The sequence below is a fragment of the Strix uralensis genome, chromosome 6 (assembly GCF_047716275.1).
Source record: "Strix uralensis isolate ZFMK-TIS-50842 chromosome 6, bStrUra1, whole genome shotgun sequence".
Lineage (NCBI taxonomy): Eukaryota > Metazoa > Chordata > Aves > Strigiformes > Strigidae > Strix > Strix uralensis.
Genome location: NC_133977.1, coordinates 16,732,942 through 16,758,851, shown reverse-complemented (window position 1 = coordinate 16,758,851; position 25,910 = coordinate 16,732,942). Strand labels below are relative to the sequence as shown.

Here is a 25,910-nt window from a genome sequence, read left to right as displayed (position 1 = left end):
TTCCTGTTCTTGTTTCTCTCCAGTTTCCTACTTCTGTACCAGTAGGTCAGTGTGACAGTTTTGCAGTGTCACACTCTGTTGAATCTGCACTCTGGGAGTTTGTTAGCCCCTTCCCTTCAGTGTCTTGGAAGCAGTGAGGAGAAACAAGAAAGAGCCAACTAATGTTTTAACATTTCAAACAACGTCTTATAGTTCAGTCTTTAACTTATGTTTATGGTTTAATTTCTTCATTCACTTAAAATTTTAATCTTAAATAAATTTTTCAGCATAATAGTATCTTAGGGGCATTTCTTCTCAAACCAGTATTAGCTAGAACATGTCCTTCAGCTGTGGAGTTTATCTGTTATAAACACTTCTGCCCTTAGGCTTTGATGCCTTACTTAGTCCTGGATATGGTTATTACCTTGTACATGGGAATCAACCACAAATTATCATTATGGTACTTACATAAAATGCATGGAAAACAATTGTTTTGAGACTGGCCCATATGTTTAGGCATAGAACATGTTTCTAATGCAAGTGTTGTACATGGCCTGGCAATTGAAAAGTAAGCAACAACGCACCTTCAGAGGGATGAAAACACATTCAAAATGTGGTCTGTCTTGTGGCAGGATGGGGAGAGGGTAACTATTTTTTTTATGCTTGAGTCACCATAATGCTCAATAATTGTCTGAAAGGACTGCTTTAATTGAGCACTTGTATGCTGTAAGTGTGCTGCTGACCAGGGGACCTGAATTGCTGCTTCTCTGCGCTCAGGTAATGACAGGGGAGGCCTTCTGCAACTGGAGTCCCTGCTTTACATATCAGCAGATACTTCTATAACATAACAAAGGGGTGTGAGGTTGTGGAGGAGGGTTGAGGAACACCATCAGAGCAATAAACCCGTTCCTAATTGTTATTGATTGTCAGTACACAAATAACAAGCAGACGGTCTGAATTCTTTCACCTGAATAAGGTGGAGTTTTCTTCCTTTAACATCTTGTGCTGTCCCTGATTTGAAAAAAAACAGGACACAATTATTGTGTACCTCTGTATACAATGGCAATGTTTAAGCAGCAGCTGCTTCAGAAAGGGAGAGTAAAGGGGACTGGGGGGGGGGAAGGGATTGATCTTTCCCTCCTTTTCTCTGTAAATACCACTGTCTGCATCACTGGTGATTCTTTGACCTCTTTGCTACAGAGCTTGAAGAGTGTCTTGCACTTAGTGACATGTTCTGGCTCCAAAACTGAATAGGCAGAAGTCAAATTCTCTTGCTTTGAGCACTGCTACAAACAGATTATCAATCTAAATGTAATAAGTGCTCAAGAATTCCTCCCAAAATTTAGCCTCATTAGTCTGAGTACTGGTATATTTTACATGTCAGTGTGACTTCTGAAAAGATTAACAGTGTTCCTTCATACCTTTTTGCCTTTAATCTGCACTCTGCCCACTATCTCATTACTATTAGCTGTGGCAAATATACCAGATGTCTGAGCTGCTTCATTGTTCTGTTGGTTTTCTTTTCAAGACTGTCGTGCATAGATAGATGTTAATTTCTCTTTTGTGTTAAGACCTGCCCCTGAGGAATAAGATTACCAGTGTTCCGTCTTTGGCCGATAGAGATATGGAGGTCTCATATCTTCTGAATGCTTTGTCTCAGTTAATGTTTCTACTAGCTCAGTGCATTTATAGTGGAGGTCTGTTCTTCTGTAATGCCCATGAAACCTTAAATTAATGTCCTCTGACTTTAGGAGAACAATTTTAACATGTTTTCTAAATGCTTTCTTTATTCCCAGGGTTGAGAAATGATACACAAAGACACCTGCTCTTCCAAGTGGGTAGAAATTGAAAATCATGCCAAGAAAAATGCTGTTTCTCAGAAAAGATTCAAAATATGCATTGTTTAAAGTGTGGCATAAACAGAATAAATTATGTAAGGTTTGTGGGCCCTTGTTTGGGATGAGATCACTCACTCGTGGGTCCATAGCTTCTCTACTAACATATTTAGTCCTTACATCTAAAAAGCAATGTATGAACTACTGGTTTCCCCATTGACTTTGACAAAGATAGTTAGGAAGCTACAGGCACTGAATCAGCACAGCTCCCTTCAGTGTTACATGAGAACCACTGTCGTGTTTGAGTTACACAGCGGTGGCTCCAGACCTTTAAGAAAACACGTTTCTTTAAAATAGGTCAGGAAACAACTGATTGATTTACAGGTAACAAATATGAATGTGTGTTTACTGGGAAGAAAAGTGACAGTTCACATCTGAATATAGATAAACACATAAATTTGGTAGTGGATGCTTCATTTCTGTAGATGTAGGTAGTAACGTGATAGTCACTGCGTATGATAAGATCACAGCAGTTGCTGCAGTACATAAAAGAATACAAGAACAGATGAAATCATTAACGCTTTCCTATTGTATCCTGTCTTATTTCTGGTAACTTAGTATGCCTAGTACTTAATGGGGCATATCTTTGAAAGAATGAGCAGGTACGGTGTTCTGGAAGATGTGAAAATCTACCACCTTGCATCAGAGGCCAAAGCAATATCTTGAATCTGATGCTTTTTTAAAGTACGAATTATGTCATTGGTATAGTTACATAAGATAGAAACTGTAAATTTATGTTGCACAATCTGAAAAGCAAATGATAGCACGTGGATTTGTGTCTGCTGCTCAGAAAGAAGACTGATGTGCAAGTCCTGCTTCCATCACAGTAAGTGGCAAAATTTCTGCTGATTGAGGTGGGAAATCGGAACTGATTCCCCTGCCTGGTTCTCCCTGAAAGAATGATGAAGTGATGTTTTCTTTTCTGTTTTATACTTATTAGTTTCACAGCCAGATTACTGTAACTTGAGCTTTTTTGCCATACTTCTGCATGACTGTTTTTGTAAACCACTTTTTCTTACCTTTTGGCCTGTTCTTTGCATCATGCTATTGACGAAATTAGTTTTACATTTTTTTACCCCAAAGTTTAGAGCATAGAATATGGAGGAAATCCATACCAAAAAAAGTCTGAAACATTAATTGGACTAGACTACAGCATTTAAAGTAACCTATTCTATCGTCCATTTACCTCCCACAAGAAATGAAAACTCTATTTTGATCTGAACTGTCACAGATAATTTCTGCACATAAAACACATCCAGAGACAGCTTTCAAATGGAGTTGTCACTTCTTATTTAGCAGGCTGGGGACTCTCTATTGTTGTCAAACCCTCTTTGCAAAAGCATCACTAACACAGTGATTTGCACAGTTGTATGTAAGAGGAGGAATGGTTGCACAGCGTCCATGAAACAAAAATTTGTATGTAGGCGCTGGAATCCTCTCTAGCTGAGCTTACCTACCGCTTAAGAGGAAAATCCTTTTTTTTAAATACTATTTTGAACCAGATTTTCATATTGTGTACTATTGTGGGGAGGGATTGTTTTTAGTGTAACAGAGTTTTAGTGTGAATAGTGATGATTAACATTTAAAAGCTAATAAGCAACATTCTGTTATTTTCCCTGACCTCTATGGGACCAGAAGTTTGGCTTTAATCTCTTCACAAATCTCAGGAGTTCTTAAGCAAGTGAACTAGCGAGTACAGAACTGCTGCCTCAGAGTGTATTGCAGCCAAGATGCTGAGGCAAGGCTGTAGGGCACTTGTTACCAGACTGCCATTCTGATGGTGGCCAGTGTGGCCATCTGGTGAGGCCAGCTGGAAGACCCAGCCATGGCATCGCAGAAGACGACAACTTAAAAGTTGAGAACTACCATTCTTCAGGCTTTATTTTTATAACATTCAGTTTGCCCTCAAACATGATATATTTTCATAAAATAAATTTGCCTCCTGGCCTCAGTTGTGTTCTCATAAATGTATGTTATTAGAATGTGCAGTTAAATAGTAGGAATGTATGATTTTTATTTCATTTTCCTCTCAAGGTCGGAAAACTGACCAGGATTAAGGGGTGAAGAATTTAGTTAGTGTGATGAGTTGTCCTTTATTGCTGTCTCCACAACTACTCTATGCAGGATTAAACAGCAAAACACAAGCTGGCATACTGCTCTTCTGACCTAATTCTGCACCACAACACAGATAGCAGCCTATCTGCTGATCTATCTGATAAGCATGACTTTGTCAAATCCAGATGTATGTTCAGGAGTGAAAGAAGTGAAACACAGATGAGGCCTGAGAGCCAGGATCTTGCATTTTCTCCAAGCTGCCTGAAGATACCTTTAGGTATCTTCACTGCTGCCTCTGGGGGTGGGGGGCCAGACTGGAGGGAGGCAAGCTGCCTGTGGCAGTGTGGAATCTACAGAAAAAAACTAAAAGCTAGAGCCTAAAACATTACTGGTCAAAGCTAATTGCCTGTTTTAAGGGCTATATCTTCTGTAATGAAACCAGAGATACAGGCTGGAAATCACATTCTGATTTCTAAGCTGTATGCCAGAAGATTTGAGAGTTCTTTGTTCCATGGGTCTCAAACTCCCTCCTGGAGAGGGACATGATGGGAGGGGGATTTCTCCATTCCCACTTTTGCCTGTAAATGTGGAGTGTATTCATGAATCAATTTTAATGGCTATCCCACGGGGAACAGTGAATTAGATTGGGGGGGGGGGGGGGGAGAGTAATTTTGTGCATTAATGGAGAATATACTTGAATGGAGAAAAATGAGGGAAGGAAAAATCTTATGGTCACTGTGCTTGTCAGTGATAATGCACATCCATAGGGTTTTAAACCTTGGCCATTGCAGAAGAAATACAGCAGATGGAAGCGATCTCTCCTCCTCCTCCTCCCAAATCTTGGTGGGCTAGCTTGCTTTCCTCTCTCCAGGTGGGACAAGAGTACAGAGCTGGACTGGATACAGAATATCCATCTCTCTCCTGCTCCAGGAATGGAGACTGAGGTCCATGTTTGTGCTCAGTTGGCAAGCTTATACCGTTGAGGACTAGAGAAGCGGATGGACGTTTATCCTACATTGGAAATAGTAATTTTGGAGACTGCATTCTCACAGGTGTTCTGCATGCACTTTTTACAGTTACCTGGCAGCAAAGCAGCTTGGTCCTATTTGTCCAGTAGCTCTATCAAGTTGTTAGTTCTTTTAAATAAAAAAAAATGTATATTGTCTGTCTGTAGTGCCTTTAAACAGCAGAGAGGCTCATGAACTCTGAAATTGACTCTGCAGCCTGTATAGGCATGTTACATTTGCCTCCTTTCTAAAACACCTAATACCATTGTCAGGCATCCCACAGACCAGTATTGTTTCCATATTATCTTGCACTCCCCCACCTGCTTTTACTGTTTCTATCGTTCTGCTGTGTGTGGGAACAGGACTGTCTTTTTATCATGCATCTGTGCAGAGCCTGTTGCAAAGAGAGTTGTATCTCTGACAGGGACGTTGCAGTGGTGTTTTGTCTGCAGGTGTTCCTGAGGTGGTCTTGAAAGATCTGAAGGCCATCTCAAAACTATGTGGAGGTAAGGAAGATACCCATCAGAAGCTCAGGTGAGGCCACTCCAGCCTACATTGTTTAGCCTGGCCCTCACTACAGAATTTGGAAAGGTCGATACCCTCATGTGTTTGCCTGACCTTTCAGAGGCAGCATATGCCTGTTCCTCCCCTGTGCTCCAAACCAGCTAGCAAATGGCCTACCCCAATCCACAGGTGATGTGCTTAGGTTAATATTTGTGTATCCTTCTGAGAGCACAGTCCCATCTGAAAAATCTTCAAAGCTTGATTTTCTGCAGGTCTGCCTTCAAAACATGAACCAAACATGTCCTGCAGCAACGCCAATTACTGACTCTTGAAGATAACCCTAAGTAATGGTCACACCCTCATTTCAAAGGCAATATATGGAGCCATTATCTGAGCAAATACAGTGCATGTCACTGAAGATCCATTGATGGTGATGAATTCTGGTTACTTTTGACTGCAGCCAGATATGGGGTGGTGAGTAAGGGGTAAAACATTAGCCCTTGAGCTCTGTGGGTTTTTCTCTGTAAACAGGTCAAGGTTTCAGAAGAGCTCAAGCAAAATATGGAAAAAAGAAAAGCTAGAGATGAGTCTCAGGGAAGAGTTGGGGAAATAAGGAGGGAAGGAAAGAAGAAGGAATAACAAAATAAATATGCATCCTTTGGGGGGAGGGGGAAGTCAGATGAAAAGATTTTTAAGAGGGAAAAAATTAAGGATTTGAACAGTGCCAGGAGCTTCTCTTTGCAGACTGGCAAAAAAATGTTTGTGTATAGAAGAGTTAATTCACGTTTGAAAAAGTCCAAGAGTTACAGGGAAAGCTGAATTGCTTGATTATTTTGAATCCTTCAAGGAGAAACATATAGGAAAACTATGGAAAAAAATATTCTTGATCTGCTGTGGGATGTGTATTTGTTTGAAAACACTATCATGTCAATATTGTTTTAGTGTCCTGAAATTCATTGTTAAATGGGGTTAGCTTGTATGAATCCAAAACATTTTGAAATGTTCTTTAAGTAACTTCTGCTCATGTGATGTGACACTGCTATATGCCTCCTTCTAGTAAAAAAATATAGAATTCCAGAGATGTGCTGTACGTAGATTAAGATTTGATAAAGTTACTTTTCATTAGTACAAATACCCTTTTGTGGAAATACAGGCAGTTTCAGCTCCTCACATTTCCATAAATTGGTGTAAGCACGATGTATTTTGTATACTTACAGTAAACTTAGCGCTAGAAGCAGAACACATTTTGATTTGCAGAACGTGGATGGGTGGCATTTCCCCTACCTGTTCCCCTGCTTGCAAATACCAAATGAGTGATTATCGCTTGCTGGCACGTGCCACCACTGAGCACGATGAGCAGAGTGAGCTCCCTTCAATAGCCCAAAGAGGCCGCTGCAGTGGGTGTGTTAGAGGAGCTTCAGTTGAGGTCCTGACCTGCTTACAGGCTGGTGATGGGAACCTTGGCAAATATTCTCCCAACAGGGAATTTTAGGAGTGATCTGACGCCATGGTATACACACAGCCTCAGCATCGATAGTGGGTTCTTCTGTTTATTCGTCTTGTTCATGTTATGAAATAGAGGCAATGGAAGAAGAGATTTGTTTTCTTGGTCTTAACTCAGAATACCATTAACCGCTCCCCCCAAACCTTTTCTGTAGTATTCACTTGTCAGCTTTGACCATGTTCCCCAGGGTGGGATTTCTCCTTGCTTTATAATGAGGAACAGGACTTTCAGGTTTTTCTATGTGTTGCCACCAAAACTGATGTTACAGCCAGACTCTGCAACAACGATGGCAACACGCAATAATAACCATCCCACATGAGATTTAGATTAACTGCTCTTCTGTTTATTTCAGCCTCAACAGCATGATCTGATTTGCTGCTTTCATGTAATCCATCATTAATTGTCTGGGTTAGGAAACTACGTTCTTCTGTAGCAGATGGAGAGACATGGGCTCCCCTACATTCAGAGCGGAGCTTCACTTTCTCCGGCTGCAGCTATGTCACTTTATCTGGTTTTTTTTATTTTAGACATAGTTTCTTTTACAAGTATGGGGATTTTGGGGAGCAGTAATGCTTCTATGAGAAGTGTTACCTTTGAGGCTGCTTTTAAGCATAGGAGAACTAAGTCACTGGCTGCAGACCTCCAGCTCTGGTGATGATGGAGGAGAGGAGGAATGGGTGTTTCAGCAGCGTGCACAGACTGTCTCCTCTTCCATCTGAGGAAGCTGCTGTTGCGGCTGCCACAGGAAGCTTTTGGTCTTGTAGGGGGACAGCTATGGCACCCACATGGCTCCCATCAGTGGTGGCAGCAGCAGGAATCAGAGCCCTATTCTCAGCACTCTCCTTCCCCAGGGCATGCAGGAGAGCAAGTAAGAGTGGCTCTTTGGAGAGGCAGAATTGTTTCCAGGACTTGTGGAAGGGAGTAGAGCTAGAGAGATACACAGAGGCAGGAGAGGTCATCTGTCTCACTCCCTCCACAGGCATGAGAGGTGCAGAAACTCTGCACCCCCTCTGCCCCAATCTATCAGCCTTGTCTTCCCCCACCTAAAACCTTTTGGTCCTTTCCTGTCCTTCTCCTCTTTTTTTGTCTACAGTGTATTGGAACCTTCCCTGCCTCCCCCTGAAACTTGCTCTGCCATTGCTGAATTGCATTTTACCACTCCACGAAGGAGAACAAAATAAACTACTTTATCTTGATCATTTGGGCAGCAAAATGCAATTTGCTTGTGTTGCCGCAGATCTTTGAGCCAACTCTGGTCTGGACGCTTTTATCACTTTGCAATCTAATCTGCTGAATATCTCAGATCTTCTTGCATTGGAAGAAAATGGTTTTTTAAGACAAAATTTTTAAAAAAGCCAGCTGTGTACTTATGCATGTACAAACCCACAGTGATATACATGTCCTCATATTTCTCTATATGTATGTATGTACATGTATAATAAATAAAAAATACATATAACACTTTGAAAGTCCACACCTAACTTGCTAATGTCAGCTACAGTTGATAGACAGCTAAGTCAGACTCTTTTTATAGTCCATTTCTAAAATGAAACCATAAATTTTAAAGCCAGGCTTCATCATTGCAGAGAAAAAAGCTTTTCCAGCCTATTGATGAAATATAACATTTGATAGGATTTATGAGGCCCAGATTCAGGAGGATCATTTGCAGAGCACTTAAAGCTCCTTTTTCCTGCCCTTTGCCTTCCCTCCTCCCAAATACACATACCAAAAAAAGCCATTAGTAATGAAAAATTATTAAGGAAGATTTTTCTTTATTCCATACAAATGTCCATTTGAGAGAGAGAAAGAGGAAGAAAACAGTTGTAGGCGTTCTTACAGTAAAGAGGTCTAAGTAGAGCCAGACTGTTTATATGAGAGAAATACTGACTTTTACTAATAAATGCACAGTGTGATTATTTGCTGTAGTACAGTCATTTGTACTCTGTGTGTGTGTATGTATGTTTAATAGTACTGGATGGAATTTATTTTTTTATCACATTGAGATATTCACAAACCAGCCACATAAAGTTAAAAATAAAAATGATACCCAGCTTCTTGGTATCTTGATAAAGTTTCCTTCTGGCTTGTATTACCAGAGTGATAATTTCAGAGGAAAAACATCTTCTGTAACTTGTGATCACAGTATCTGTCAAATGGTAGGAAATGAAGAAAACTGCCAGACAGTGTCAGATTTATTAACAGCTCTAAGAAAACCAAAATTAATGCGTTTTCTTGTCTTTGATGGGTTGAAATGTCCATGTGCTGTACTTATCTTAATGGACAAGTGGAGGAAGTAGCACTCATCAATTAAGTCTCTCATTAAGCTGACTACAGCTTAATCTGGAGCACATGCAGGAGTACTGTGTGCTTACCAGGTTGTACCTCAAAGGTGTTGTGGTTGTTGTTAAGGAGCACTGATCCCGCAGATGCCAGGAGCAAACCAGCTTTATGCTGCCTTCAGGAAGACGCAGCCAGCCGCTGGGCCAGGAAGCATGCAGTCCTATAGGGCAGGGAGAAGGACAGTCATACAAACCCAGGCCTCCCTGGTTGTATGAGGGCTGTTGCTGGCCTGACTTCCATTAGAAACCTTTATTTCCACCTGTTAATAACCAGTCTTCAACCAGTTGGGTTGAAAACGCCTATGTAGGAGGTGTGCTGAAGCTGAATTTTTATGGAACATGATGACAGCTGTTTGGGGGGGGGCAGGCTGGAGGGAAAAGACAAGGGGTTGTTTTGGCTCTGTAAAAAGTAAAAATAAGAAGCATATGATTCTTTCAATAAGAAGCTGTAGTCTTTCCATACGCTGGAATGGGGGCTTTATATTTAGGAAGGGAACACAGCCTAGTCTTGTACCAGACTGTGCCTTTTGCCACCCCTTGAACACTGACAATTTGACTAAGTTATAAGATTTAGAGTACTTCCCACACACATGATAGAAACTTGGCTGCTGACTTCACCAAAAGTGCTTGTCCTGAACTGCCAGAGCCTAGATATGTTTTTCCAGTAGTAGGTTCTCCTGGCTGCAGGGATCAGAGAGGTTCCTAGTGCAGGAATGAAGGATGAGGTGAATGGGGCATGATCGGTGTCCCCTTGCCCTTATTCCCCACCTTCCAGGGAGGGAAAGGGTGAGATGATTTGAATGCAAAATCCTAAGAAATGCCGTGGAGGGGTAGGACAAGAATAGGAATAGAGAAGAAGTAGAATTGCTGAAGCAGCTAGAGGATGGGGAGAACAAAGGAGGGGTGCTGGGTCAGGGTAGAGTTGTGGACAATAAGTGGGTGCTTCAGAGTAGAGAGAAGTTTACCGCTACTGCAAATTTAATGCTCTGTTAGTGTGTTAGCCATGAGCACACTCATTTGAACCAGTGCAGAAAGGAAGAAGTGCTGTTGGGTGTCCCATACCACCTGCGGCTTCATCATTACTGGCAGGCTGCTTTGTGAAATGCTTCTGGGAGATGGGTCTCAAGGAGTGCTGGAAGGAGAGATGCTGACCTAGGCACATCAGGGGAGGTGTTTCTGTACTCGAGCAGCCCATGAGACAGGGATGTGCTTGTATGGGAAGCCAATAAATGGGTGGAGGAGATTGGCATCCTTGGCTGAAGAGTATGAAAGCAGAATTCTGAACATCAGGATGAGAACAGGGAGTGTAGGAGAAAGACAAAAACAGATGTGAAAGGATTTGTAAGGTGCGTCTCTAAACATGGCAGTTGAAACCATATGAGATTCATTCTGTAGAGACAGAGATGGGCCTGAACCAGAACACTTGCTTTAGCATTTCTGGGGCTTCCCAGCCAAATGCAGAGAGATAGGCTTGTTCTTCCTCTTCCAGGTGAGATATAGCCGGAAATGATTGTGCGTAGTTTGAAGATTCCATTACTTTTTTTTTTCCATTTTAATTTAACATTTTTCAAAACAATTACTGAAAAGGAGTAGTGCTTACCTTCAATCTGAAACACCTGAAATTCAGCCCTGACTTCTCCAAGTGGAAAAGTGGGAGTAATTTCAGAGGTGTGGTGGAGCTGCAGCCATGAGAAGAAGGAGCTAGAAAAGCTGTGCGTGTCTGGAAGTCCAGGAGCTTCCATTGCCTGCGTGACAAAAAGTTACACTGCTAACTTTAGGCCCGATTCAGAAATATTTCTCAAAAATGCAGTTTGGCTTATAAAGTATTTAATTCTGTTGATGTGGAACTTGTGATGAAAGCTAGTTGAAGGAATATGAACTCCCTGGTCTTTGCAAATGTGAACAAAACAACTGTGCTCTGAGGAGCCCAGCTGTGCAGGGGAGAGGTGCCCGAGGAGGGAGGCTGCTGGAAGGGTAGGCAGGGTGGCCTTGAAGGCAGCAGAACTTTGCAAAATCCATCAACCGCTTCAGCATCTGATAGGGTTTCTGTTGAGCAATAACCACAAGCTAGATTTGCCATATATAATTCCTGAGAGAAGCTGGTAGTAACTGATGTTTTGACTTTTGAGTGTGTTCCTGTGAAACTGCTCAGATCTCAGTTGTAGTTTGGAAATACTGTCCTATCAGAGAACTAAAATGAATTTACCTTCAGGGTTGTCCCCATGGTAAGATTGTCATAAAATCTTTAGCCCCTTGCACTACTACAGTGTAGAAAATATAATTAAGCCCGTTTCTCTTGCACATCTGTTAAATGCTTTGTGTGTCATTTTAGTATATATTCAGAAGAAGTGAACTTTGGATCATTATATTGGAGTTACAATGTTCCAAAGAGTGCGTATGGATTATACTCCCCTCTGTGAGAAGCCCCATGTGTTGTAACAGTCATTTGAGCATGTTCAACGGTGCTTTCATTTTGCTGTGCATTGCACTCGCAGCTAGTAAAATACGTTAGAAATAATTTCATTTGTTGTCTTTGCTTTTCTTTAGCTTGTAGTTGAAACGTTAGATGCTTTCCTTATAAGGCTTACATGCTTCACCTTGCATGTGCCAGTGGCTTAATAAGAACATCTGCTGTCTTTCTGTAGCAAATCTGATGATTTTTCTATGCACGTATATTTAGTTGTACATATAAATAGAATCCAGGCACTGTTAGATGCATATGAAAGTGTACGTCAGATTGAAATGGTAACATATGAGGTTTTCTGCAGTTCCATTTATGAAGTATCGAGTTAAAAATGAAGCTGTGAAGTAGCCAGAAAACTTTTTATTTCTGCAGCCAAAGGCATATGCTTGTACAGCCTAACCTAATTAGGTCTCTGATATATTCTTAGAATGGTCAGTATTTCATGTGTTGTATCATTGTCTGCAAGTTGCTTTTTCATTACAGTTGAGCTTCTACGCAGCAGAATGTAGGAAAGCATTGCTCCAGATGTCTGGCCCCTTTCACCGATTTTGTTGCTGTCTACAGCAAAATTTGAGTTTTAGCTCTACAGTGCAAATTCCCTTTGAATCTTTGGATGCCCTTAAACAGTGTAGTACTGGAATATGTGTAAATGTCTACAAAGTACGGTGATTGGAGTGGCTGGTTTAAGAGGAGCTATAAAACAGTTCCAGCTGGAGTACATTCTTGAGGTAAGCTCAAAATACACTCCAAATTGTCAGCACACTGCTCAGGAAAAACACAAGAAACAAATCATCTTTAGTGTGCTTTGCTTCCTTTAATGCACATAAGGATAGTGTAAATGGAAGTCAGTCAATTTTCAACAGTTTGTGTAAAATTGTCCCTAGGTTTTGCTTCTGTACTTCAGCCTTTGTGAATAAAGACATCACACTGGGTTGTAAGTATACCTGTGTGTATTTCTGTGGACATAACGCTGTCTGTATTTCAATAAGTATTGTGTAACTGTCCATTAATATTTATATGGAACTGAGAGCTTTGGTTCTTGCAATTTTTAATAAACATTGATGGTGTTACTAGTTTATACAGAGCGTTCAATATGCTCCATCAAAATGGCAGCTCTAATTAGGTTCCTTGAATTAGCTAATGGATTTTGAGAAAGATAGCTTACAAAGCTCTTACAGCTGTCCAAGATATTCCTGCCATGGCAGAAAGACAAAAGGCCGCTGGAAGCTACAGACTTTAAAGCTTTAGAAATGCAGCTGACAGTTAAAAAAGATAAATTACATTTGTATTTTTTTTCCCGTAAAAGTCCTCATGCTGGATTAATGTTATCCTCGTAGTGACCATTCATTAAAAACACCCAACTTTATAGTAAGAATGCATTTTGGCAGTGAGATCTGTGCTCTTCCCCGATGCTTTGCACATGGTATAAATCAATTCTTTTTTCTTTTAAAATATAAACTATATCTGTAACAGGATTAGAGACACTGAGACTTCTGTTTTTTGAGTTGAGGTTGAGATTTCTACCTCATTTCTACCTAGGCCAAGTATTATAAAAACAAACCACCTAGAGGATTAGATGCTGCCACTCTGCCAGTAGCATAGATTTGCATGTGTGTAATGAAAAGCAGGATATAGTCTCTAGTGTGAAACTTGGAGAGGTAATTTCTGGGAGAAAACGGATAGTTACTCTGGGCTTTGTAGTTTTCAACAAAATATGTTTTAGAACATGGGCAGCAGCATCTACTGTGAGCGAATTCTTAGATCCTTCATTCTTCCCTCACAAGGGAGCGCAGAAATTAAGACTGCACTGAATTGTCACATTCTCTCCCTCCTGCCTTTGCTTTGTGTGTGCTAAAGGGAATTCCTGAGGGACTCTTGAATGGCTAATTCATTGGAAGTCTGTAAAGTACTTATTATTTCAGCTTTAGCGATAAGTTTAATAAACTGTAGTGCAAAAAGCAATAGTCTGCAAGTGAAAAAAACTAGCTGCCAATTGCAGGCAGGTGTGATAGCCATTAAGAAATAGAGCTACATTTCCACACAAGAGTTTAGCATTCAGAATTTGCTTTGTTGAATTGTTAAAGCTGCTGTAAATGGAGTTCGGAGGACTGAAAGTCTGCTCTGTGTTGATGTGACCTATCTGTTGTAAATATGCCAGCTGCTTTACATCAGTAAAGTAGAATACCCCCTCCCAAGCTGTGGTGTAATACAAAGTGCCAAAAAAGGCAATTTAAGTACTTTGCCGTGTAAATCCAGAAGAAATTACCTTGGAGAGAAGGCCCTCAATTATGCCTCACACATGACTTCTGCATGATGGATAAAAGGCATAATTGATATCATCTTTAGTGAAGAAACCAGAAACTGTTGCATTGTCTAGAGGCTACTGAAAATACCAGGAAAATCTGTTTTTCATTATTTTCATTGTGTATTGTTTATAGAGAGTTTGGTTGTTGTCAGCAGCTGAGTCCCTAATCTCCCTGCTTTCCTAGCCCTTCGGAGACACGTGCACATCTCAGATCAACAAGACAGCAGTAAACTGGTCACATGCCAGAAACAGACATTGCCATTAACCAGCCTGAACTGTAAGGCATCTTTTTTTTATTATTTGTTAAATTCTGGTGATTGCCTTACTTGATGAGGCACAAGATATTGAGCAGAAGAATAGAAAAAAATGTCTTTTCTTTGAAGTAAAGATGACAAGCTGGGTACAAACAAGAAAATGTCCCCTTTTTTTCTTTCTTTCCTACTTGATTGCAAATAACTTGTTTCTGTTAGAGTAGCACATACCATATCTGCTGTTACCGTGATGCTAAACCTCAGTGTGCCAATTTTATTTCCATAAAGCAAGAAATTAGGCTGTACCTCCCATTATTTCTGGCCAGCTGTAGTCAACTATAAGTTATAAAGGAAAGTAATGGAGATGAAAAGTGGCCTGGATTGAAAAGATGATGCTCATCTGAATGTCTAGGCCATCTGCCATGACAAACAGGAAAAGGTGTTGTGTGTCATGTGAAAGGAGGGAAACATAAAAGGATGCTTTATGTCGAGACACTGAGAGATATTTTATAAACAGTTTGGAAAAACTGAAAGTGAACAAAACTGTTGGTCACAATCTTGAAATTGTTCTTTTGAGGCTTCTTTAAACATATTATGAGCTATATAGGGATAGAATGACACTGCTAGTTCATATCATGCAAGGTTCTCTTTCCTTCTTGCTTCCTAATGAGTCTGTAGGAACCTAAGAATATCATCTTCTCTCTTTCCACTAAGCTCCTAATGTCAAGAGGTCAGCAGTGATGTTACAGGGTCAATAGGACTCAATTTACATCCAGACAAATGGTAGTCATGTGCTGCCCTAGGAGTCTTTGACCTTTTGGAGAGAAGTGGTTGTACTGCTTTTATGTTAGCCTAAAGAATTGAAAGGTGGCAGTCTATGTTCCATTGAAGCACAGTTACGACTTTTAAATACTGTGAAGCAGATTAAGACTCTGGGACTTTAGTATACAAGTCAAATAAACTCAAGCATAAATAGCTTCTTCAGTGTAGTTTCTTTTCCTGTAGTTTATTTATGATTCTTGACTTCATATGTATTTATGTACGTGTAGATACAGAAAAACATATCAATCTAATGCTTCTCATGTCAGCCCATCTATGTCTAAATGCAACTGGGCTCAAAGTTTTCCTCCTGGTCACTTTGTACAGGTTTCCAAATCAAGTGTCCTACTGGGGCCTCTCTCCATTGATAAAGACAGTAATTGTGTATACATAGAGTATATGCCTGCCCAGAGGAAGAAAACAAGTGTATGGAGACCAGTAAAACCATTTTCATGGTTCCAGTAGCTACAAAGACATCATTCTTAAGTTGGGTCCTCAGCATGGAGTGTATATAGCCAAAACCCAGGCTGGCTCTGGCTGAACATCAAAGATGATTCCTGAGCCTGCAAGACAGTATCAGTGGTGTCAACAAGGTAGTTCTGACAAGTCTTTCATTGCAATATCATTCATTTACTCAAGTGCATATGAAAACAACAAATGTTCATTTCTTCCCAAACTCTTTTTCTCTTGGTGGTTGACAAAGATGAAAGCTGAAATATTGTAGAATAATGTTCTTATCATTGATTTTCTTTTTATCGCTTCCCACCATTCTTTTTATTCCCTCTTACTATTGAGATTGCAGAAATATCTTCATAAGCAATGTAATACTTCAGGGTAGAAAGACAAGGGCTGAAACTGAGAGTAGCGTACTTACATTTATTTGTTATAACTTCAAAATGAAAACTTCATCCTAACTGAAAGATACTCTTACATGCTCTGTTGGACTCCCTTATACTGTATATCTTTGCAGACCACTATGTTCCTTTTAGTATATAAAATTAGTTTTGTTTTATAGCAGATAGTGAATGGAAGATTGTCCATACTCATGAGTCTGTGAATCATGTTTTGTCTTGGATTTGTTTGTTAATGGAAAATCCGCTAAAAGAATAATTTTTCTTTTCCTTTTTTTTTTTTAAACTTGGAAGCACCAGTTGTTTGTTTAGAGGCTGACAGTCAGCTGGGTGAAATCAGTGTTGGAAAGAAGTGGCTGGCAAAAAAACCCTGTGCAATATTAACGTGTTTAGGAAAACCACTGGAAACAAAATGTTTATTGCCTCTTTAAATGTACGCTTATATACAGCTTTAAGTGGTTCATCTTACTCTGTACGTGCAACACTTGTTTTTAATTTTGTATTATCCAGAGAGCTGCTGTAAGAAGTCACTAATTTAAAAAATGTCATTTTTAACCTGAATTATTGAAATTCAGATTAGCAACTCATAGGAAGAACAGAGGGGAGATTTTATTGTGCAAAACTTGAGCCATATGTATTAAGTACTGATGATGATGTTTTGATTCGTTGAAAAAAATAACTTGTCTGTCATATTGGGTATATAATGTTATTGCTGTGGTGCTTGTTCATCTATCTCTTCAGAGATGACAGGATTAAATTTCACAGTCATATTTTACCTAATGTTAGAGGTAGCTTGAAGCTAAATCTGTGCCAAATTATGGTTTCCTTTTTGTTTTGGGATGCCTATTCCAACTGTATCGGTTGAGTGGCTGTTTCTTAGCAGGTCCCTTTACAGTCGCAATGGGCAAGGTGGAACCTGTATAGTGCCTCTGACAGATTCAGGCACACAGCAGAAGATGGTGATTTCTGGCAGTTGTTTATGTAGTTGGTAGTACAGCCCCAGTAGCACAGGTTAGAATGATCACTCAGACTTTTTTTTTGCCTTTCTCCCAGGCCAGAAGAAAGCTTTGGTTTGTAAGGATTGTCTCTAGCAAAACTACAGAATGGCTGACAGGAACGTGCTTTTTCCTCTTTTGAATGTTCATATAAGATTTTTTTTTTTTTTCCTACTTCCAAAAAAAAAATCCTTGCAGTGTGTGCGGCTTATTCGAAGAACTGTTGAACTTTTTTTAAGATTGTTTGTGGCTTTGGATTTTGGATAGGTTTTGTTACTGTTACTTGAAATCAGCGTCTGAGTCTTCGTTAAACTTTTTGTAAAGTTTCTCAGAGGTTTTTCCCCCATGAGTTTTTTTATTTAAAAACTTCTCCCAAAAGCTTCAGGCTCTATCCCAGTGTCAGCTGCTTCTGAATCAGTCTCCTTACATGTAGCAGAATTTTAGGAAATCATTCTGAAATCAATTGCGTAATGCAGAGTGGACAATTCTCTTACAGTCTTGTCATGACAATGGAGAAGTCCATGGGTAGATTAAATGTTAGAGCCTGGGCACACGTGGTGGTGGAGGGGAGTGGCAAATGTGTGGTTGTGCAGTTCTCCAAAGAATGTATAGCGCAGGGAGCCGTGTCAGGGAAGTGAGTTGTGCACAGAATTGTAGATATGATGAGGACTGTAATATTTATATCTCCTCAAGGAGGGAGCACTACATTAAATGTGAAGCTACTGTAAAAGAAATCTGTCTGCTGTACTGACCAGGCTTGGTGAAAAGCTTCAGTAAGTCTCCTTAATATAAATTGACTTTGATTGGAGTATTGTTTTTATATTTCTTCTGTAATCTCAGGTTCCTTTTCAGTATAAATAGTCATGCATCCAAAACATTTAAACTGGTATTCATCTGCTGTTTCCCTGTCTGAGAACTGCTATCTGATCAAACCAATATTTTTTAATTATGTCTTTATAGGCAGATGGGAGAATAGTTTACAGTCAATGTATGATCTTCTCTGCAAATCTTAGAAAATTGTGTTGTTTTTTTTAATATTGCCTTATCAGTTTCTTTTTTTTATTACTGATGACTTCATTCTGTTTGAATTCAATGCTTCAGTTTCTTTGGGGTAAACTAATAGATTATGTATGCGATATTTGCACAGTGCTGATTGAATTCATCTGGTGAGTTTGAATGTGGTTCATATATTCACATAATTGTCAGGAGCCAACTTGAAATTCAGAACTGTTTCAATGAGCATTGCACAGGGCATCATATTCATCTCACATTACTCAGGAGTGGGTAAAACTTTCATGGTAAGACAGAATGCCACTCTTTCAAAAGCCAGTGTCTTTTACATTTGTGCCTATAAACAGTGGTGGAGGAAACAAAACAAAACAAACAAACAAACAAAAAGAGAGCTGTGGAGCTTTAACTGTTTTCTGAAAAAATGAAGCTGATGTACTGACCGACTGTCTTCCAACCTGTTCCCCCCCCCCCCCCTTTCTAGCAAATTCTGAACCTGCTGGCCATTTTTGACCAGACTTGACAGGTGATTCGATGTTCAAAAGATACTGGATCACTGAGTTTCATGAAAATAAGCAGCCTTCTAGAGAGGCCCAGACAAATGCCCTTGCTGAGGAGAAACACTGCAGTGTGAACTCAGTCCCGTTGTTGGACATCAGAGAACCCACAGGAGAAAAGCACAGGAAATCAGACTTCATGGAGCTGCTTGTTTCCACAGAGATTATACTTGTGTTTTCGCACTAATCCAGATGGATAACTTCCATGTGCTGCTATCTTTCATTCAAACATTTCTACTCATTCCCATGGTTAGGGGTTGTACTTTAATACAGTGTGGCAGAGGTTTGCCATAGAAAGAGCTGTCAGGCCCAGTCTTTTAATATACATAATTAGCTTGCTCTCTGCAGCACCCACTTCCACTTGCTGGCTAGATGGATTTAAGCAGAAGGAAGTTCTCCTACTGGAGTTCTGCAGCAAATGGAGCACAGGCTGTTGTTACTGCCTCTTACAATATATCAATCTCAAATTTCATTTTAAAAATGAAAAACTAAACAAAACAAAAAAACCCAAAAACCTATATGGTATTTTCAGATTACCTCTTCGGCCACAATAGCCGGAGGTAGAAGGTCGATATGTGGCTATTAGGCCACTGGTGGCAGGTGCTAACTAACACAGTTTGCAGAGAGCTGCAGGGAGCCTGGTCGGCTGAAATCAAACTAGACCTGTTGCCTGTATTTCCCTCTCTTAGCTAATGCTGCTTTGGGTAATGGTGTTGGCAAAGCAACAGGGACAATACTTTGGGCCTTATCTGTATGTTAGCAGCCCTAATTAAATGCGTTATCTGTACTCACAAGTAAAGTCAGGGGATTTCACAGGTATTGTATTGCTCATGAGCTGTGGACCAAGCTTCTCTGTTTTAAATGATAGCCCCCGTTATCTAGTCCTCAATTCCAGTGTTTTGCAAACTGGAAATGGTTCTCCAGTATTTGACAAGAATCCATGCAAGGAAGGAGGCATTTATCTGTGGAAGCGATCAAGGGGAAACGGGAATGTACTGGGTTTTTTCCTCAGTAGTCCAGAGTTTGTGCACGCTTTCTGCACTGTCTTGGCAGATCATGAGAAAAATTTTGTATGCTCTGGAAGAGTTCAGTAAATCAGCCAGGGAAGCTTGAAACCTCTGGGACTTTGTAGAGTAGAGGGTCTGGATAACTGAGGATCCAGGGAAGGCAAGTAATTTAAGTGTTTGATTTTTCGTGGAAACGTACTGATACTGCAAGTAAACATTTCCAGTCCTGGCTGCATATTCAGTTGCATTTGCACCCTCTATGGAATTTCCCTTCATTGGTAATTAATTTCCAACCAATCTAGATTGCTATTAGATACTTGAAGTTACTTATTACTGAACTGATAGGTTTATGTCCAGTCTTTTGTATGTGCTTTCCAAATTCAGTTTGCTACACAAATTCTATAAAAGGCTTCCCTAGATTGTGACATACTTATAGTGGAGTGCAGTGTGACAAGATGCTCCACAGAGTCTGTGCTCATGTGAATAAATCTGTAACTCTGTAGCCCATCGTTGGTGAGGTAGAGTTAAGGTTGCAGATTAAGAAAATATATGATGATGTGCTGCAATAACAATGGTCTGAGTTTAGAAGCGGCCACAAATAAATTCTATGAGAATTCCCTGTGAATGCCAGTAAATGCTACTGAGCCATACAGTCAGTGCTGACTAGAGCAGGCCTAGAGATAGCTGCAAGAAACTTTTAATTTATTCATTTTAAAAGTGGCTGAATTTTTTTGAATTCTTAGGCATTTTCAGGATTTTTTTTTAATCTTTCCATGTATAGCTTGAGCTTCCACAGTTGTACAGGTCAAGCTGTAAGATTTTGGAAAGCTCACCAGGGTCAAAATCGTCAAAGACAGGCATGTGTTTAACTTGATAAACTAAGGAACTCCACTAGCTATACCACAGAGCTTGCAGTGTATGTAGTTCATCATACAAGTGAGTCACTGTGGATTACTAAATGGATTACTATTTAATTACTGCTTTAAAAAATGGTGTCAAGATTTGATAGTGTGCTTTCCCATCTCTTGCCTCCCCTGTATTTTCATGGCTGATGTTTTAGTTCATTGTATAATTGGGAGGGAGGATGTTTTTTATGAGATAAAACTTCTTTCTGTGCTTCTCTGAATATAGTTTATTCTTTACCTTGAACAAATGTAATTTTAGGGAAATTCCACATTTAGCGTGGGAGCAAAAGGAAACATTTTTTTGGCAGCTTATCATCATCATCATCATCATCATTATTATTAAAATATGATAGCCATTTATAGCTGCTCATAGGAATTTTAAAAGTTTCCTTGTGCTCCCCCATCTGTCTGCATCCATCTGTTGTCTCTTGTCTTGTACTGGAATTGTTAAGTTCTTTGGACAGGGACAGCCTTTTTTCAAAATGGAGATCAAGTTCACAATTAGCAGCTTTATTAATAGAAGCAAGCAAAAATAAGGGTGATATGGGCCGGTGGGAACTATGCAAGTCAGGAGAATCAAACATTCATAATCTATTTGTCTCAGGTGTGGCAATTCTGTGTGTGCTTATATGGGTATCTGGTGTGTGTACATATGAGTTTTATTTAGCATTTTTTATTTTTCTCAGTGGCTGCACAGGTGGTGGGAATGCTGATCGTATCCAGAAGTTACGGAAGGAGTACCATCAGGCCAGGCGAGAAGGCTTACCTTTCTATGAGGATGATGAAGGAAGAACACAGCCATCTGATTACGACCAGCGTTGGGTAGGTCCACAATGTGATGCAAAGTGCTTTTGCAGCATTCAGGGTTAGCAGAAGGTGCTGATTTGTTTGTGTTTTCCAGAAATTTTGTCTCAGCTTAACGTGAATTTGGGAGGACTGTAGAAATAGAGAAATCCTTAATGCCAGCCCACCAAAGAAAACATTCATAACATGAAAACTTGGCTAAAAGTAACTTGTCCATTCTCTGTGTTTGATTTAGGCCCAGGTTTACAGTCTTTAGACCCAGGATATGTAGTCATTGCCAGACTTTGTCACATGTGGTAGCATCAAGGCTTTTCAGCAGGATTTGTGGTGCTCTGGCAGTTCATCCAGTGATTCCTTGGGTTAACGAGAGCATTGAAGAGCAGACTCACTGTGCTTAGCTGCACAGTGAGAGGGAGGAAATAGAGGCACGTCTGCTCCTGCCCTTCCTTCTGCACACTGCACAGTAGCAATCTGGCTAAGATACATCCTTGGTAACTTTTAGAAAGTGAAAAATGGAATCATTTGCTCCTCTCCCATCAAAAGATCTTAAAATGTTCTACCAACACTATAGAACTGTTACAGACTTGCTGTATGCCCTGTTTTACATCTAGGAGTCACATTGCACAGAAACGTATTATCTACCCCACTACTGAAGAGTAACCTATTGTAGAACCAGAGATTAAATCAACAGTGCCAGATTTTTGAATGCATTACATAAATGCAACAGCTGTAGTCTATGGGATCACAACTGTGGTGCTCAAGAGCTCTACCTGAGCAGGTTTCAGAGTTGGAATCTGTCTCTTTAGAAGTAATTATAATCAACCAGCATTCAAAAATGTAACTTTGATAAGATGCAATTTATGCTAAATTTAAAATTTTAGTTTAAAAAGAGACCGAATTATGTTAACATCTTAAGAATCTAGATACACCTGAAGTTTGAACTAACATTGTTGGTTTTAATGTCCTCCAAACTATCAGTGTGAATCCTGAAGTGAAATCTTCAATGATTGGAGTTGTAGTCCAAGAAAATCCTACGCAAGACTAGACTTTACTGCAGTCGCAGAGAGGCAGAGTTAAAAGAATTGTTTTTACATAAATTATCATATATTTGTTCATTAACCCCAAAAATGTTCTTGTATATATTATTCTGATTCAATTACCAAAAGTGTCACCTTCAGCAAAATAGTTCTTTCCTTAGAACAGTTAACTTCAGTCTACTGCCTTAAATTTGTGACCCAAATGTGGTAATTTGTGTAGCTGCCATTCTTCTTCTGAATAGCTTTTGTAAACTGAAGTGAGAATATGCATCAAATGTGTCTTTCTGTTAAAATTGTGTGGTGTGGTAAGTGTCCTGACAGAGACCCCAGACTGAGCCTCTTCAGCAGCCTACTTCTTCTATGAAACTGATAAAGCTTTATTGATCCTTGGAGGAGGTTGAGATTTATGGTCCAGTGTAGTTTCCTAATATTCACAAAGGTTTCTTCTAGGTAATCCTTTCTAAGCCTTTCCTATTAGGTGTAATGCTCAGAGATTACTGATTTCCAAAGCTTTGCTTTTCCTGTGAGGCAAGTTGTTCTTAATCAGAGCACCTGAAAAGGAGCATTAAGTATCTCAATCTTGAACTGATTAATAATAGTGGTACCAGGATTGTTTCTTTTTGTTCCTCCATTGCAGAATATTTTTAAGTGTTTTTGTTGTGAGAAATGGTAGTCTGCTCAAAAATCAGAGTTTACCTTGAGGGCTTTAATACTCTGAAGTTTGTTGCTGCAACAGTTCCTCTTGTTGAAGCGGTTTGCAAATTTCAAAGACTTCTGGTCTCTTCACTGCAACAATATCATCCATTGATCCACCCAGCCTTTCTTTCATAGGCACTGTATTTCAGTCTGGAAAATACTGTGGCCGCAGCTTGCTCTCTTTCGACTCCTGGCTGAAATTTCTACTCTTACATGTAGTTTTACCCTTAAAATACATATGTTACATCAATCCATTCAGACAGAAAAGAAGGAACAAAAATAGAATCAAAATATTAAAAAGAAAACAAATGTCTCAAAGCATCTTGCCAGGAGAGTCCTCTATATTTTTTAAGCAATGTCATCCTTCCCACCTCAGGCTGCTGACCCTCAGCAGTACTGTGGTAACACAGATTGAACAACAGCTGATTTTTTCCACCTTTACTCATCAGTGAAGAGACATGTTGATAACTAATTGCATAGTGGTAAATAAATAAAAACTTACGTTAATCTTCAGGATGTCAGGTCTTTCTTTAAAGATTCGACGGACAGCTGAGGAGGAGGAAAACCTTCTGGTATAAGTTTTTTTCCTTCCCACAGGAGATTATGGCACCAAGGAAAACTGCAGCTGGAAAGGAGATGCTGGGTCTCCCTATGTATTTTTAATACTCAATTAGTTCTTTCTATGCTTTTGTCAGTCAGCTGTTTAACCTAAGCCAGCTTTCCTATAAGATGTCTTTCTAATGTACAGCCACAGCTGTAATCATTTCCCACCATCTCATGAAACATGCAGATAAGTTGGGAAATAACAGAGGATAATCTGAGAAGACACTATCCTGTCACAAATCAACAGCCTCAGAAATGGACCCTGGGTCTTGTCCTCCAAAAAAGTATCTGAGAACTCATGAGTCAAATTTCTATCTGATAAAGCTGACATTGACAAGTGGCCTTTAGCTGACACTGTAATGGGACAGAATTTCTAATAGAAGGGGTATTTCTAACAATCCATTTTTTTTTAAAGTGGGATAAATCAAGTTAAAGTGCAGAGCCGGCTGAAAAGCTAGCATTGTAAGGGAAAATGATCTCATGACAGGCAATTGGGATCCATAAATGTTTTAAAAATAAGGTCAAAAATTCATTTTAAATAGGCCTGCTATTCTCTCGTCATCCATTCCTCCCCCCTGCATCCATTTTCCAGTTCTCCTCTGCTCTTCTCATCTGTTGCTGGATGAATTTTTTGCTCTTTTGCGCCTTCATTCTGCTCTCCCTTCCCCACAGTCTGTTCTTTTTCTTTTTGTAAGTAACTGAATAATTCAGTTTAGTGTATCTCCATACACAGACACATGTATATAGCACTGTCTGTGCTATAGAGCCAGATCCTTTGAAATTCTTTTCCAGTTCCTTTGTGCTTTGGTTTGTTGTGGAGTTTTGCATCCTTTTGGACTCCTCCCCATCCCCGCCACCCCCCTTTCAGGTTTATAACTAGGATAAATGATAAGCCAAATTCTGTAGGGTGGATCACAAGGCTTAAAGTAAACCTCAGCTAGTTGACCAAAGGACAGGCTGATGATAAGTATAAATACTGTCTAGGAAAATTAATGTCTGTTGTTGTCAGTATAATGTGAGATTACCCTAAAATTTTCAAACAGCTAGGCTATATGGGGAAGTATCAGCTCAAGACAGAGCATGTACGTACATACTCATGTCTTAGTGGGACATCAGATAGTCAAAATGTTCATGAACATATCCTATACAAACCTAATCCAGGTCTACAGGAAGAGGCATAATATGTTTATGTAGTATTATCATATACTGCAGTTATCAGTCAGACCCTGAGAGAACTATGTAAGCAATAAGCTGCAAGAACTTAGTCTCCCTAGAGTTTGAGGTCTTTTTCATGGGGCACTCTCTTTCAGGGCTTGAGACTCACAGACTAATAGCAGATCATGAGAAATAGCGAAGGAGCTGTCAAGACAAAGCTGTGAAGTCAGTAGTATCTGCACTTGCATTTAAGGGCATTTAAATAATGAGGAATTAATCATCTATTTGAGGATTTACTTGGATTGTCTTACAGACTTTGTACAAATCCAGTTACTTAAAACATCAATTCTTTCCTTCAGGGTGGTAGTAAATCCTTGAAACTTTATCTTTTTAATGTACATTCAAGGACTGCATGTAACACCGGCCACACTGCAAATAGTTCTTTACTTGTTAGTGACCACCTCAGGTTCACTGTACCAAGCCTTATGTTAAGTGGTTCTAAAAGCCATTTCTGTATTTGCAGATCATTTTTGGAAGCTGAGAAATGACCTAAAGATATAAGAAAACCTGTCTCTGGATACTAGCTGTGAACATTTCAATTGAAACAAAGCTGTAATGTACTGAGTTTTGTCAGTTCCCAGTTGAGAGTATGAAAGAAGAATCATGCCTGTCTGTGTTAAAGGCCAAGTACTTTATTGTGTGGCTGGCAGGGATCCAAGCCTAAAAATCAACCAGAACAAAAAAAAGGAGCGTTAAGAACTGCATTATTTTTCCATAATGTGTCAAAGGGTTTTAGGCTTGCTTCAGGATGAATAAGGAGCTGTTTTTACTTTTCATGATCAATTAATTCCAGGTTCAGAATGTTGCATTTCAGATAGGTTAGGTTCCCAAAATGCACAGACGTTTGTGTTGGACCATGGTTAGAAACCAAAATTCCAACTTCTAGAATAATAACATTCCTGTCTTCTAGCGCAATGGGAGAAGCTGACAATTTTATGTACTATGTGAAACCATATAGCAGAAACTGCTGTGAATTCCAGACTTTCTGAGCCCACAGGCTATTAGTTGAAAACACTGAATTTAAAAAATAATAATAAAAAGACAATAACTTACTTAAAGTATAGCTGCTTTGAAAACCATGGATCGGAAGTATTTTTGTATATCTTATTA

General features: G+C 39.6%; 1 protein-coding gene across 2 annotated transcripts in view; it reads left to right on the top strand.

Annotated features, from left to right (window-relative positions):
• Positions 1-25,910, top strand: part of PARD3B (par-3 family cell polarity regulator beta) — a 431,714-nt gene that overhangs the window by 358,935 nt on the left and 46,869 nt on the right. For both annotated transcript variants that reach the window (XM_074872992.1, XM_074872991.1), the window contains exon 21: positions 21,132-21,267. In XM_074872992.1, coding sequence (XP_074729093.1) covers positions 21,132-21,267 — 136 coding nt within the window. The remainder of the gene's footprint in view (positions 1-21,131; positions 21,268-25,910) is intronic.